The sequence below is a fragment of the Kwoniella dejecticola genome, chromosome 5, assembly GCF_000512565.2.
Source record: "Kwoniella dejecticola CBS 10117 chromosome 5, complete sequence".
Taxonomy (NCBI): domain Eukaryota; kingdom Fungi; phylum Basidiomycota; class Tremellomycetes; order Tremellales; family Cryptococcaceae; genus Kwoniella; species Kwoniella dejecticola.
Genome location: NC_089305.1, coordinates 526,785 through 540,795, shown reverse-complemented (window position 1 = coordinate 540,795; position 14,011 = coordinate 526,785). Strand labels below are relative to the sequence as shown.

At 47.9% G+C, this 14,011-nt stretch overlaps 5 protein-coding genes across 5 annotated transcripts; 4 read left to right on the top strand and 1 right to left on the bottom strand.

Annotated features, from left to right (window-relative positions):
* Positions 1 to 414: 414 nt before the first annotated feature.
* I303_104303 (uncharacterized protein) lies at positions 415 to 1,895 on the top strand (the record flags this gene model as incomplete). Its single annotated transcript, XM_018408019.1, has 5 exons — positions 415 to 655; positions 737 to 1,075; positions 1,187 to 1,394; positions 1,513 to 1,641; positions 1,787 to 1,895. 5 exons carry the CDS (start codon positions 415 to 417, stop codon positions 1,893 to 1,895), a joined length of 1,026 nt encoding a protein of 341 aa, XP_018263230.1.
* A 459-nt stretch (positions 1,896 to 2,354) lies between these two features.
* Positions 2,355 to 3,398, top strand: I303_104302 (protein translocase SEC61 complex gamma subunit, archaeal and eukaryotic; the record flags this gene model as incomplete). The annotated part of the gene is made up of 5 exons (XM_065968939.1): positions 2,355 to 2,417; positions 2,545 to 2,578; positions 3,014 to 3,101; positions 3,201 to 3,215; positions 3,386 to 3,398. The coding sequence occupies 5 exons, from the start codon at positions 2,355 to 2,357 to the stop codon at positions 3,396 to 3,398; spliced, it is 213 nt and encodes a 70-aa protein (XP_065825011.1).
* Positions 3,399 to 3,691: 293 nt separating this feature from the next.
* I303_104301 (uncharacterized protein) lies at positions 3,692 to 5,867 on the bottom strand (the record flags this gene model as incomplete). Its single annotated transcript, XM_018408020.1, has 10 exons — positions 3,692 to 3,724; positions 3,829 to 4,074; positions 4,255 to 4,341; positions 4,464 to 4,574; positions 4,665 to 4,756; positions 4,847 to 4,937; positions 5,013 to 5,020; positions 5,100 to 5,133; positions 5,386 to 5,700; positions 5,796 to 5,867. The coding sequence occupies 10 exons, from the start codon at positions 5,865 to 5,867 to the stop codon at positions 3,692 to 3,694; spliced, it is 1,089 nt and encodes a 362-aa protein (XP_018263231.1).
* A 1,074-nt stretch (positions 5,868 to 6,941) lies between these two features.
* Positions 6,942 to 9,136, top strand: I303_104300 (uncharacterized protein; the record flags this gene model as incomplete). The annotated part of the gene is made up of 7 exons (XM_018408021.2): positions 6,942 to 7,108; positions 7,205 to 7,532; positions 7,624 to 7,746; positions 7,826 to 8,258; positions 8,340 to 8,445; positions 8,522 to 8,885; positions 8,969 to 9,136. 7 exons carry the CDS (start codon positions 6,942 to 6,944, stop codon positions 9,134 to 9,136), a joined length of 1,689 nt encoding a protein of 562 aa, XP_018263232.2.
* Positions 9,137 to 9,540: 404 nt separating this feature from the next.
* Positions 9,541 to 11,854, top strand: I303_104299 (A/G-specific adenine glycosylase; the record flags this gene model as incomplete). The annotated part of the gene is made up of 11 exons (XM_065968938.1): positions 9,541 to 9,845; positions 9,923 to 10,001; positions 10,052 to 10,058; positions 10,128 to 10,165; positions 10,225 to 10,296; positions 10,366 to 10,384; positions 10,439 to 10,582; positions 10,637 to 10,677; positions 10,746 to 11,000; positions 11,063 to 11,279; positions 11,331 to 11,854. 11 exons carry the CDS (start codon positions 9,541 to 9,543, stop codon positions 11,852 to 11,854), a joined length of 1,701 nt encoding a protein of 566 aa, XP_065825010.1.
* Positions 11,855 to 14,011: the final 2,157 nt, after the last annotated feature.

The window sequence follows — 14,011 nt, the reverse complement described above, 5'->3', positions numbered from 1 at the left end:
AATTTGAACGTGGAGGAGAATTGTAACATGTATGAAGCAACAGAAGATGTAGACCGAAGAAGAAAGCTGAGTGAAGAATGGACCTCTATGACAGTCTATCGAACGGTACAGTAGAGTATGCATGTCATTGAGCTGCGAAAATGAGAATACTGAGAGGATTTAGACTGAAACTATCGACAGACTAGCATAGGACAGATCATCTATCACTCAAACCCTGAATCCCAATTTATGGGAATTTACCTTTTTGACTTTTTCAAACCCGCGGCAATTGAGCGATTGAACACCTTTGCTCATCGTTCAACATCTGCTCTTTGTGTTTGATACACGTCATTCACAATAACGATTCGCAGAACTTGCATTCAGGAATTACCGCAAGAGACGCCAGTACTGACAACGACCTGCGCTCGACCAAAAATGAACACACGTCAAATACTCCGATTTGTTCCTACCTCCAGTAGACCTCGACCACTCGTGGCCTCGACAATACGATGTATATCTTCCTCATCTGTCATCGCTCAAGCTCCTCCACCTTCGCATTCAGCAGATCCGATCAATCCTACCGCCTCATCATCGACCTCGAGCCCCGGCGTTGGGCCTGGTAGAACCACTCATTTTGGATTCAGAGAAGTTCCAGAGGAACAGAAAGAAACCCTTGGTACGTTTTCATGCTTACCCCTAGCCCTCCTTTGGGTCTTATGAAGTTACTTGTGCTAATTTCAGCTGGTATACGATGCAGTTGGAAGCGTGTTCAGCTCGGTAGCTTCCTCTTACGATGTGATGAACGATGCCATGTCGTTAGGTATTCACAGGTTATGGAAAGACTCATTCGTCTCATCGATGTTACCGAAATTACCCCCTTCCTTACATCAAAATCCAGGGACAACCCCGGTCGCCACTAGAGAACAATTCAGGTGTCTGGATGTAGCTGGGGGTACGGGTGATATAGCTTTGCGGATCCTCGATCGAGCAAGGGAGAAATTCGGAAGTAGGGATATACAGGTGGAGATCGTCGATCTGAATCAGGGGATGTTGGATGAAGGTAGGAAGAGGGTAGCGAAGACTTTATACTATAACAGTGAGCCACTCCCTCTTCGCATCGAGCATCTCTGTGATGTATATTATCATACTGCTTGATTTTGCTACAGGTTACAGGGTGAAGCTGATGCGTTCCTTGTTTTGGTGATAGCTCCTCAAATCACGTTTACCCATGGAAATGCCCAATCTCTTCCCTCTCACATCGCCGATAACTCGATAGACCTCTATACTATCGCGTTCGGCATAAGGAACTGTACCTCTTTACCAGCAGTCCTCAGCGAAGCTCACAGAGTGCTCAAGCCCGGGGGTAAGATTGGTGTTTTGGAATTTGGAAAAGTGTCGAACCCATTGTTCAAAGAGTGAGTTTCACTTCTGCTTTTCGATCGATTGACAGAGCCCTTCAGAATGCACAAAAGCAACGACTGTCTCCCTTTTGGTATCGCGAATCATGAACCAAGTGCTTATTCGGAGATATAGGATTTACCGACAGTACTCTTTCCAATTCATCCCTATCATGGGCAAGATCTTAGCTGGCGATTCGGAATCATACCAATATCTAGTCGAATCCATCGAGAGATTCCCATCTCAACCTGAGTTCGCGCAACTGTGAGTATCCACCTCAGTATCTCCAGGTGTACTCTACTTTCTTTTGGCGAAAAAGACAATCGCCATCCGGAATGAAAAGTCTCGCTCCATTTCTCCCAATATGACAATCTTACTGTGGCTGACTGCCGTACTTATTATTACTTAGGATGCGCAACGCAGGCTTCCAGACTGGTCAATTGAGGGAAGGTAAAGGAGGAGCATGGACGGATTACACGAACGGTATAGCAACAGCTTGGACCGGTGTGAAAGCATAAATCGGAGTCATTGGAGTCGCTTGATCGAGGGCGTTCATAACTTGCATAACAATCAAAAAAGCCATGCATCTATCATATGAGCACCATGACCGTAATCCTTGTAGACGCACTGTGTTATGTTATGCATGCGGGCCGTTGCCAGACAACGACCAGCATGTGTTATTCCAAAGCATCGATTCACCCAGGGCAGTCATCATGAATCTTCAAAGGATGAATGAAACCACGTGGCGCATCTCAAGTGTACATGTCACTTACCACTTCCAGCACCACATCGAATCAACATGAATCACATCTCTCTCTCTCCTACTCCATCTTTTTATTTCGTTCCTCCGACTACATCGCTCTACTCGATTTTCCGTCATTCCATTTCGACGTACTCCGGCCCATCGCCCAGCACTGGTCTACCGACATCCCTGCATCTCTACTACTTAGCACCCTTCTTTCAGGAGAACCGCAAAGATGGCCGAGAAATTAACAGAGTTCGCTGAGATACCTCAACAATTCGTCAAAGAAGGAACACAGGTGAGTCGAGCCTTGCGCTCTCTGTTCCAACCTCCTTACTGATTACAATTAAGTTGGCGTATGGCTTGCCATCTCGCTCCACACTTTCGCTGGATGAGTTCATGCTGATCATAACGTCGTCAAACAGTTCGTTAACAGGTGTACGAAGCCTTCGAAAAAGGGTTAGTCTTTTTTCGAATCTTCTGACCTCGTTCTTCTATCGCTTCGCCTTGTGTATTCTGGCACGGTTCGGTCGTGGTCAAAACCACTTGCGGCTGGTCTTCTGGGCCCCTTGAACATCTTACACCGCCCGTCTCTGAAGAGGGGTCGGGATGGGGATTAAAAATGCAATGTCTAAAGGGAGAAAAAGCAGGACTGGTGGAGTTGACTGTGCAGTTGAAGACGGCCGGGTCGAATCTCCAGCCCTGCATCCGGGTCGAGGGTTAGGATATTGCGGAGTGGACAACCAAGTGGAAACGAGGAAGTCTGTCCATGGATGCGCCAGATGGTATCTCGGTCAAGGCGTGGTCTAAAATCAAGACGGAAATATGGTCAAAATCAGGAGAGGGTTTACCCATGCTGACTTTTCGATTTTCGATTAATTGGTTGAATTACAGAATACATCCAACTTTGTCGAGCTATCGCAGTCGGTTTCGTAGTCATGGGATTCATCGGGTACTTTGTTAAACTCATTCATATCCCTATGTGAGTACTGTCTGGCCTGTCTTATTTGGCTTCAGATAACCTTTGCTTTGTTTTGACTGCACTTGATTTGCGTGCTGACATGTTGTCACCTTTCCTCAGTAACAACATCTTAGTGTGAGTCCAGTCACCTGGCAATTCTGTTCACAAGCGACAAGCGTCATGTACCATAATCGAACATCCGATACCATGTTGCTGCTTGTCCATCATACCATCTCTCGATTATTTCTTTGTTCGCTCCCGAAGATTGCAATGGCTGGCTGATATCGTTGCGTTGCTTCATCTAGGGGAGGAGCATAAGGTGTCCCAGACGGCGTCTAGACGTAGGAGTCTACAAAAGACATGCATGGTAGCAAAAGGAATTCCGGGAGAAATGCATCTTTGTATACCCAAGAGACGACGATCTGTTCTGCAAGACTTGTACCCTGGCATTCGCTCTCGCTCATCTCACACAAAGCATATGATTTCCCCGACAACTTCATCAACTCAATCTTCCAGCGACATCGGATACAAACAGGCCTGATTGACAACAACACCTATCCGATTCAGAACAATCTGATCTGATCTGACCTATCTATAACGGTCTGACTTCGCTAAAATAGCTTAACCACAACTCTGCCCTTAGCCTATCAATCAGACCGATACCATCACAGCCAATCAGCATCTATCTGTTCCTACGGAGCTGGCTCGAGGATGAAAGATGAGCAGAATAAGATAGATGCCGACTCACTCTCCCAGATTCCAGTTCTTTATACACATCAGCCAATTCATCAAACTCCCTAATTTCTATATTAGGTCTGACTTTACCCATACTGACAAATGTCAATGCTCGTTTAGCTTCGATCCTATTCGAGAGCGACGACCCGACGATCCTGGAGGAAGTAATGACTAATTGACAAGCGTCAATTTCGAATAAGCCATTGTGCGGTAGACCTATGCAAACTAGGGTCGATCGCATTCCTAGGTATTTCAATGCCTTTCAATGACAATGGCAAACGAAAAGCGAGAATCGAAATGCGAGAATGGGAATGAGAATGAGAATGATTAGCTTTGATCCCCTTCAAAGATCCATTAAGGTGCTTGAAGATACTGTCGCTCTTAATTCTTAAGATAGCGTACACCATGTATAAGGGGGCTCTTGGTCGATGAGACTCACCTGTTGATATGGCTGAATCACACCGGTGGCTACTATAGCTGCTTTGGCTTTGCCTCCGATAGCTGCTTCTACAGCTTGCGGGATATCCTATCCACCCAAAACGTATATCATACCCTTGGTCAGCACAACTCGTTCTCGAAATCGATTGGATTTTTGATCCAGATACAGGAAGATGCCATGATGGGATGATGGAATAAAGCGAGACTTACCTTCTCTTCAGCGAAATCAACGAATTTGTGACACCCATACCCTTCCAAGAGCTTCTTCTTTTCTTCGCCTGTATCGATGCCTACTACTCTGTAATTCATCGCTATGGCATACTACCCGAGGACGAAACCGTGACATCAGCAAATTTTGCCTGGAGGGATGAATGAAAGAAGAGACGGTCCTAAAGAGATAGTGGAACTGACTTGAACGGCAAGATGACCCAATCCACCGCCTGCACCGGGTATGACCACCCAATCGCCCTCTCGTAGACCAGCATTCAGTAGGCCTTTGTAAGCTGCGGCATCGTCGGATGTCACATCAGCGGAACCTCAAAATCCAGAAGTGGAAGTCTGGGGAGAAGAGGGACAAGTCTGGCTGGACTCACTGGTCAGTCCCGCACAGAGGATCGGCGCTGCTTCTGCTAGCGAGACGTCGTCGGGTATGGGCGTCAAGTGGACATTCCGAGAGACGATATACTATTCCGCAATGGTCCGTCAGCATGGCTTGTGAGATATGAAAGAATGTATAGTATTGTAGACTCAAAGACTGACTTCTTGGACTGATGGAGTCGTCGGAATGTGAGCAATGTCGGATCAGCGCAAGATCAGATACCACGTTACGTCTGGTGGTCCACTCACAGCAGCCTGCTTGGGTAGTACCGTTGACGGCGAGCTACATACCCGATTCAAAGAATTTCCGTCAGCTTGGCAGGTATTCACAGCCCTCGCACATTTCTGAACCGCCCACCCCTCACCTCTCACCTCTCACCTCTCACCTCTCACCTCTCACCTCTCACCTCTCACCTCTCACCTCCTCGTGTCCGCCTCCATTTCCCCAAACTATCTCTCATATTCATGAAGCTACCTCGCGTTTCGCGCCCGAACTCCCCCCTGATTGGCTCGGTGGTGGATTGAGTAAACTCACATCCGCACAGCTCTCCTCCGCACCATCCAGACACTCATCGCAAGTCAGACAACTATCAGCCATAAACTTGATCCCGACTCTATCCCCCAATTTAAGTCCTTTTCCGGGCCCGAGCTGTTCGCCTAGCGCGACGATGTATCCTGCACCTTCATGTCCACCGATTATCGGCTCGATAGGTAGATCCGTCCCTTTGCCCATCGTGATCGATACATCCGTATGACATACACCGGCGTAGGCTACTCGGACCAACGCTTCGCCCGGTCTCAGAGACGAAGCTTGCGGTGTGGGTACCGATCGAATCGTCGGATAATCACCCTATACCCATAGACATCATCAACATTCAACAAGACGACGGACATCCGTCCCTTCAGCAATCGTCCCATGCGATAAGGACCAGATTTTGTACTCACAACATGGTCGCTGATCGCGGCGCGGTGAGTGAGGGGTATATCTTTGATATCTTGGAAATCTGGATCAGCCATTTTGCTCGCTCCTCCAAGTTCAGATTCAGATTCAGACAGACGTGTGTATGTTCAAGCTTAGAAGGAGGTGTTGGAGCTGAAAACGATGCATGGGCACGTATCTCTATATCAGTGGAATGATCTCTCGCACGACTAAGCAGTATATGCGTCACGAGAAGCGCATAAGTCACTGCAACATCAGGTGGAGGATTGTCGGCTGCTTTATCGGGGCCCACATCTCTTGGGCGTTTAAGGCGCTTGTAACAGAAGAAAGAAGCGACGAGTGCGTTATTTTTGTTATTTTGAACGGTGAAATTGGCGGTCCGTGTTTCTCGCTGCAGATTTAGTGTGATTAATCATCAATCTCCCTGATCATTGAGCTGAGACCCACCCGTCATGTATGCTGCTCTGATGCCTTCACAATCACAAAAGATGCCGACCGTCGAGCTGAGGATGGATTACCAATGACGATTAGACCTCGCTTAGAGCGGTTTCGGTTAAGGAGAAGTTGAGAGGCTTTAATGACGGTTGGCAGATTCTACTTCCTTTTAAAGTTATCTTGGGTATTCTTCCGGTCTCGACCTGCAATCTTGCATCGGAGACTATTTTCTGCGTGTCCCATTCCACTTGGTCATATGATAAGGATGCTGATCCACCTCGCTTAGATTTGCGGCCTGGAATAGCACAGAGTAGTAGTCTGTTTCGAAGCTTGAAATTGCTTAGGTCCATTTACAGCCGGGAAAGAAGGTATTTGTGTGGCGGAATATAGCAGGAGATTGGAGTAAGTTAAGGGTTCCTCTTTCCGGGCGTTTAAGTGGTAACATCGATTGTGGGGCTGAGAATGAATGCAGGAACGCGATTGAACGAGATGAATTGGCTGATTTGATGCAAAGACCAAAGCTATAGATAAGGGCGCTCGACACTGTATTCATACTCCAGCAGGAAGATAAGGTATTCATACTTGGTATGATATATATATATATATAGGAACTGAGTGTGCCGAACCGATTTGTGTTTGATCCATGGTCTCCCTCCAACAGACTCGGACACGGTGAAAATCATCAGATGCCCAACATGCCCCATACAGGTGAGACGATGGACGAATATCTGGACGTACCGGGTACGATCCGTATATTCGATGAAAGGGGACAGGTCGTACAGACCGATCACGTCAACCTGTATCCTATGCCCAGCGATGATCCTGAAGATCCTCTAAATTGGTCAAAAGCTCGTAAATGGATATTCCTTAGCTGTGTGATCTGGTGAGCCAAAACACCCCTTTTTCCCGGGACAGACACATAGGGGACAGCTCAACAGAAGGAAGCAAGACTAATATACGTGTGTCTATTGGCTTACAGGTATCAATTCGTAGTCAACCTTCAAGCTGCAGTCCTTTACGCGATCTACACTCCTCTGAGCGAAGAAAAGGGGTTGACCCTAGACCAACTCAACGCCGGGACTGGCTACTTATACTTGTTCATCGGTATCGCCGCCATCATTACACAACCTTTGTCGCTCGGGTACGGCAAACGACCAGTGTATATCATCTCGACTTTCGCTTGCGCGTTGCTCAACATCTGGACGGTCTACATACCCAGTAATTCCCAGTGGATAGGCAGTCGATTGCTTTTAGGGTTCTTCCTCTCGCCGGCGTATACCCTTATCCAAGTGTCCATCGCGGATGTGGTGAGTCGAAGTCATCGGTTGCTGACATCAACGTGGTTCAGGATTGCCAGAGAAACTGATTGACTATTTGTGATGATGTCGGCTTATCTAGTTCTTCGTGCACGAGCGATCATTACCGATGAGTATCTACGCTTTGGCGATCTACGCTGGAGGATGTATGGGTCCTGTACTTAGTGGACAAGTGTACGATGCGATTGGCTGGAAACCGATCATCGTAAGTCAGGCTTCGGTCTGAATTATTCAATCCAACGTAATCCGAGCTCATTGTCCGCCTCGTGAATTGTCGTACTCAGTGGCTGTCCACCGGTCTGACAGTGAGCACCACCTTCGTCCTAATTTTCTTCATGGAAGAATCATCCTATATTCGGAGGAATAAAGTAGACGCTTCGGTTCATGTTGTCACCATGGCGCAAGAGGCTGACCCATCCCGCCAAGCTGAGGCAGCAGGGTATCTCGAAGATCCCAATAAAAACATCAAGATGGACACCGTCGAAGCGGGCGTCTATGATGTCAATCTCAACAACACTCAAAGTGAAGGTCAAGCAGATCGCAAGTACCCCTTGAACACCGCGTGGCATGGACCGCAATTCTGGAAATTCTCCAAACCACATCCTCAGGCTCGGGCGATCGTTGTCAAAACCATCTTTCAGTGTGTCATGGCCTTCCGACTACCGGCTGTCTTGTGGAGCGGCATCGTGCTGGGTAGTTTCCAAGCGTTCTATAATTGTGAGCTTGTCCGCCAGCACTTCACACACACTCCGTATGAAATAAGAGCATCTGACCTTATGCTCACGATAATGCCAATAGTCGTTTCTGCTTTGTCATCGGGTATCTTGGCAGAAGAGCCATACAACATGTCATCAAGTGCTGTCGGACTGACATTCCTATCTTCGCTCATAGCTGCCATCCCCGTGTGAGTCGTGGTTCCAATAGTTCTGGGATCTCCTCACAAGCCAAAGGCTGACGTGGGGCTATACATTGATTTGTAGAGCATTCTTCGGTGGACCTATCGCAGATTGGTACGGCCTTCGGTGCGCCAAGCGAAATCACGGAATCTCAGAAGCAGAGCACAAGCTACACTTGTGGATCGTCTGTGTGATCCTCACCCCTGTGGGATTGCTCATGATGGGCTTGGGACCGTATTACGAAGCACACTGGATTATCTTTGTTCTAGGATGCGGAATCATCAATTTCGTCGGGACGTTCGGGACTCTTCTGGCGATTAATTACATCTTTGACTGTTTCCACGAGATACATCCGGATGATCCCAATTCACCTGCAAGCGCTGCTCAAGACGCTGCACCGTACTTGTTGACTTCCATATTGATTTGTATGGTATTCTCTTTCGCCTTGGTGAGTATCCATACTCCTCTCATCTCCCCCTTAGTGTCATCGCGGAGCTGACTTTCTGGCATGCGTTGACTTATGAATCACAGTCATACGCTATTACACCTTGGTGTTTTGAATGGGGATTGAAGAATTTCGGTATTAGCTCAGCGATCATCTCTACATTTATTGAGGCTTCTGCAATTATCATGCTGATCTGGGGTAAACAGATGAGAAGATCGGGGCAGAGCTATTATAGGAAGGTTGTAAATTGGTAGTTCGGTCCCCGAGCGGACGCCTGGCTTCTTAACTTAGTAATGCCTGGCGAATTGCCAGCTATCTAAGCGGTGTTTTGCCCGTGAGTCAGGAGAATGAAAACACTTGATGTACTGTTGTCGTTCTGCGACAGAGCTCTATGCACGAGTCTCATAGCATCGGATCTGCTCGCCCACGCACCGATTCTATGGGTTGCCACGCGCCACAGCTTATGGTGACCATCAAATGGAACATGATTTGATCGTGATGATGTAAGACCAAAACGCGTCGCGCGTTTTTCTGTTGACGATCGGTCTTCATGACTTTTCCTCATACCATGCTAATCGGAGGTGTCTCCTGTCTCTGACTGAACAGAGCACTCTCCATACCAACGAGAGCCCGTGTCCCGAACTCTCAAACTTCCGCCATGCGTGCAGAATCATCCCGCTCAGCCTCGATCATTTCCGTCAAAGACTCTGATGGAAGCGATTATCAGCCCGTCCGAGAGAATGATAGTCCGCCGAAAAGGACTTCGGTGAAGCGTAAACGAGCTCCAGTCGGGAAAAAATTGCCAGCAGAATCCAAAATCCGAAGCAAGATTGCGAATGAAGTGGAGGATATCGAGGACAGTACTGGACCGTTCATATTGCGGGACCATGGTATGGAGTATCATTCGGTAGCCGAGATTGTGGAAAGGCAAGAAGACCTTTTGAGCTGGTTCGAAACTTGCAGGTGAGTCAGACTTACATTATACTATCAGTCTATCTGCTTCAGGATGAGTATGTAATTGATCAATCATGATCATACAGGGAGAAAAGAGGTATGCCGTGGAGGAAACGATATGATCCCAGATTGAGTATGGAAGAGAAAGGTCAAAGAGCCTACGAAGTGAGTCGGTAAAGCCATCCAAGCCTCGCGCATCGAGCTGATTATGACAGATTTGGGGTAAGCTTTGAGTCTCATGAGTACGCAAGACTCCATCCACATTCTGACTAAGCAGTGTACCCTTTTCAGTCTCGGAAGTGATGCTCCAGCAGACTCAAGTAGCTACCGTAAGCATTCATTGTCTGGGCACATTATCGGAAGTCACGATTGCTTATGAACGATTCAGGTCATAGCATATTGGAGGCGATGGATCGAAAAATGGCCTACGATAGCTGATCTAGCGAAAGCAGACGTAGAGGTGCGTACTCAAGTTTGCAAATGCGTCTTTCAAGTGACTAAAGGCTAATACGTGTGATGCACCGTACAGGAGGTGAACGCAATGTGGCGTGAGCTATCCTGCTTGCGATGCGCATTCTGATGCTGACCTTCGCGGGGGACAGGCGGTCTGGGCTACTACAGACGTGCTCGGTCTCTGCTCGCGGGAGCGAAGACGGTGATGTCTAAGGCGAAGTATAAGGGAAGATTACCGGATGATCCCCTAATACTGGAGAAGGAGATAGACGGTGTGGGAAGGTATACAGCTGGTCAGTCTCCTTCACAACATTATATGATTACCAGAGGCTGATTGTCCCGCACAGGAGCTATTTGCTCAATGGCTTATGGAATAAGCACACCGATTGTACGTGCATGTCCCTTGGATCCTCCTTGTATCGGGAAGGGAAAAAGCTGACCGACGTTTATATCTAGGTTGATGGAAATATACATCGATTGTTTACCAGGCTCCTAGCGGTCCACGCACCGCAGACTGCTCCAAGTACGATCAAATTCCTCTGGGGGGCCGCTGAACAGCTAGTTGAAAAGCTGCCTTTCGATCAAAACAGACAGGGAATAACGGGTGACTGGAATCAAGCGTTGATGGAGCTAGGAAGTCAAGTTTGCAAACCCGTTTCACCGGATTGTTCCGCCTGCCCTTTGCAGTCGAGCTGCAAGGCTTATGCTGAAGTGAGTGACAGTCATGACAAAGCAGCCTTTCAGGTGCTGATACGTGATTTCTATCGTTACAGCTATCGGCATCGCCGCCTCAACCGCTGGAACTGCCATGCGCCCTTTGCTCTCCTGTACCTTCTTCGACCACAGTTGAGCGCATATCCAGCATTTCGATCTTTCCAATGCGAAAGGAGAAGAAAGCATCCAGGGCTGAGGAAGAGTCTGTATTGCTGACTGAGTGGAAAGGAGGTGACGGGGATCGGAAATGGTTGTTCGTCAAACGGCCTGAAAAAGGTGGATTGTGGTTTCGGCGCTGTGAACCTCTTGGCTGATTAATGGTCACAGGTCTTTTGGCTGGATTATATGAGCCGCCGACCACTCCTGTGGAGTCGTCCAGCACGCCAAAAACCTGCCTCGAGACTTCCATATCTGCATTATCCGAAATCATCGATTTTTCACCAGCAGAGTTGCTGAAGCAGGGGCAAAGTCGTTATATCTCATCGATACCCCACATCTTCTCGCATATCAACATGACCTATCATATCCATCATTCCACCATATCAGACTCCTCTGCTGTCCCGCCACCTTTGCGCGAGACAGATAGGACAGTCGTCTGGCTGAGTGAGGATGAGGTCGTACATGCGAACATAGGTACTGGAGTGAAGAAAGTATGGGCGGAAGTGTATGGCTCCTGGGGCTCTTTCGACGAGGAGTCGCCCAAAGTGAAGAAACCCAAGAACGGTACTACCCAAGCCAGGCAGAAGAAATCACCCTTAGAAGAAGTGAAGAACGGGAAGATAGTGAAGAAGATCATGATGCCCTCTATGCCTACACGGAAAGTAAAGTCTGACGAAGTGCACGAAGAATGATTTGGGGATCCAGGTTGCCCTATGCCCTGCTTCGATGAGATATGCCATACTAATTGGGCCGTAGGCTGTACTGGTACATTGCGATGATACCTGCGGATGCGCGTCTTATCGAATCTGCTTGACGTATTATCTGTTCGAAGCGCAGTATATGAACGCTTTGAAGTTGCATTTGCACAATCTAGCGTTTAAGTAGATGAATCCCGCGCTGACGAGCTGCAACCCTGGAGGCAAAGTGGGTAGACAGGCTGGAGATCTTCATGAACGGACCGACAGGCCACATGGGGTAAGACCGGTCTCCCAGTATCAGAATCAGAAGTTGACGCTATATGTCTTGATCGATGACATTAGCGCATGCGTCATAAGACGAATGCGGTTATACGGCTCACTTTGCAGGTTGCTCACATTCGGACCGCCAGCCAACAAACATTCGGGCCTGATATGGGGATTCTCCGGCAAGGCATAAAAGCTCTGATCCGACCCTGCCGACCTGTCGATACCGAATCCAATGCCGACCCCACCTGAACAAGCGAGTGGGGCACATGTGGTGATCCCAAATCACCGTCGTTTCCTCAATATGCCGAGGAATGATGTCAACGACCATGGCTTCTCTCGTCCTTACGCACGTTTCAAGCAAACTTCGCTCTCTCCTCGTGGGCCATTCCTCCTTCGGCTCATCTTCTCGTCAATCAACGGCTCATGAGCTGTTCCCATTTCGCTCGTCGTCCTCCTCCATGTCTTGTTGGCAAGGTTCCCCGAATAGCCTATCGACTCCAAGCGAGCTTCCGTATGTTAAGTTCTACTAATTTGCCCAATTGGCCAATTCGCCGGAATTCATTGTAGGAGATCCACTTTAAGGAAAGAAATGATAAGGAAAGGTTCGTTTAGCTATTCTGCCGTAATTCTATATCCCCGCGTCGGCGGAAGAAACATGCCCCGCCTTTTGGTTCAAAGGAGCCGCACACGGGATTCGGGCCGTTCGAAGTAGAAGAAAAATCCACCGTATAGGTACTTGATATTCCGGAGCGATGTTTTCCTTTGCGAGTTGGTGTTGACGTATTTGGAGTATCACTCCAGTCGGAAGGTTTGGTTAGGGTGGAAAATGTAGATCGCCGAGCGAGCTAAAAGGCGTAAGATTCCCTTTTTTAGTCTATTTTATTTTCTTTTGATCGGACCTTTTACCCAGTTATGTCCGGCCCACACCGGCGCGAAAACTTCCCCGCTTGAAAAGGAGCCAAGAAGAGCCAAAGCGGCAAAGCGGAAATGGATGGAAGAAACCTGAACCCACCTTGAAGCTCTGAATAAGATAGCAAGCTATCTAGCGCACCATATCGACGCATTCTTTTTCTCTTTTGGCAAGAGGGGACCGGTGCCGGTACTGCCATAGATCCCTTGCAGGTAGGGGTTGAACATGATGGGATCTGTCTCGTTTGATACAAACCTAAAATATGGTATCCATATAATATTTAGCTCTCCGTAAACATATGAGCGAAAATTGGCAAGCACCTTATCGGTGCGGCAGAGCCGTTATACCGATGATGAATACGGGGGGATTAGGTCTCAGCAGGTGGGACTATGCAATTTTAGTGTCGACCACTCCATTTTCGTTTCCATTACCCCATCCAATTCATTTCCGATATCGGTGCTGCACTTGTCAACACACATCACTGTCGCTATCTGACCAGTTGCATTTGCCTCTACTCGTATACCTACTCATGGTTGAATTGTCGTCCTGCTTTTGCTTTTGAAATTTACATTACAAGGTCTACGTACACCCATTACAAAGAAAGCCACTATCGTCACCTTTGCCCCTACTTATCGATATCCGCCCCGCGTAGCGATCATTTGGGCCTCCGATCCGGCTTCTGTTTTGTTTTTCCTTCACCTTTCAGCATCACCGCAAATAATAGAACCAAAACGCACCATATCCCTCCGTTCTCAGTACGATCACGCCAAAGCACATCTTTGATTTTGCACAATCGTCAACGGATCGACTATAGTAGACGCCTTTCCAGCACTAGGATTTCATTAGAGAACAGAATTCAAACCTTAAACCATTAGTCGTCGATCTCCGTTTATCGCCTATCACTCGGAGAGCTGGACAGCCGATAAACCCATACACGCTCTGTATCGCGAATATCTCTTGCATCGTTCATTCGC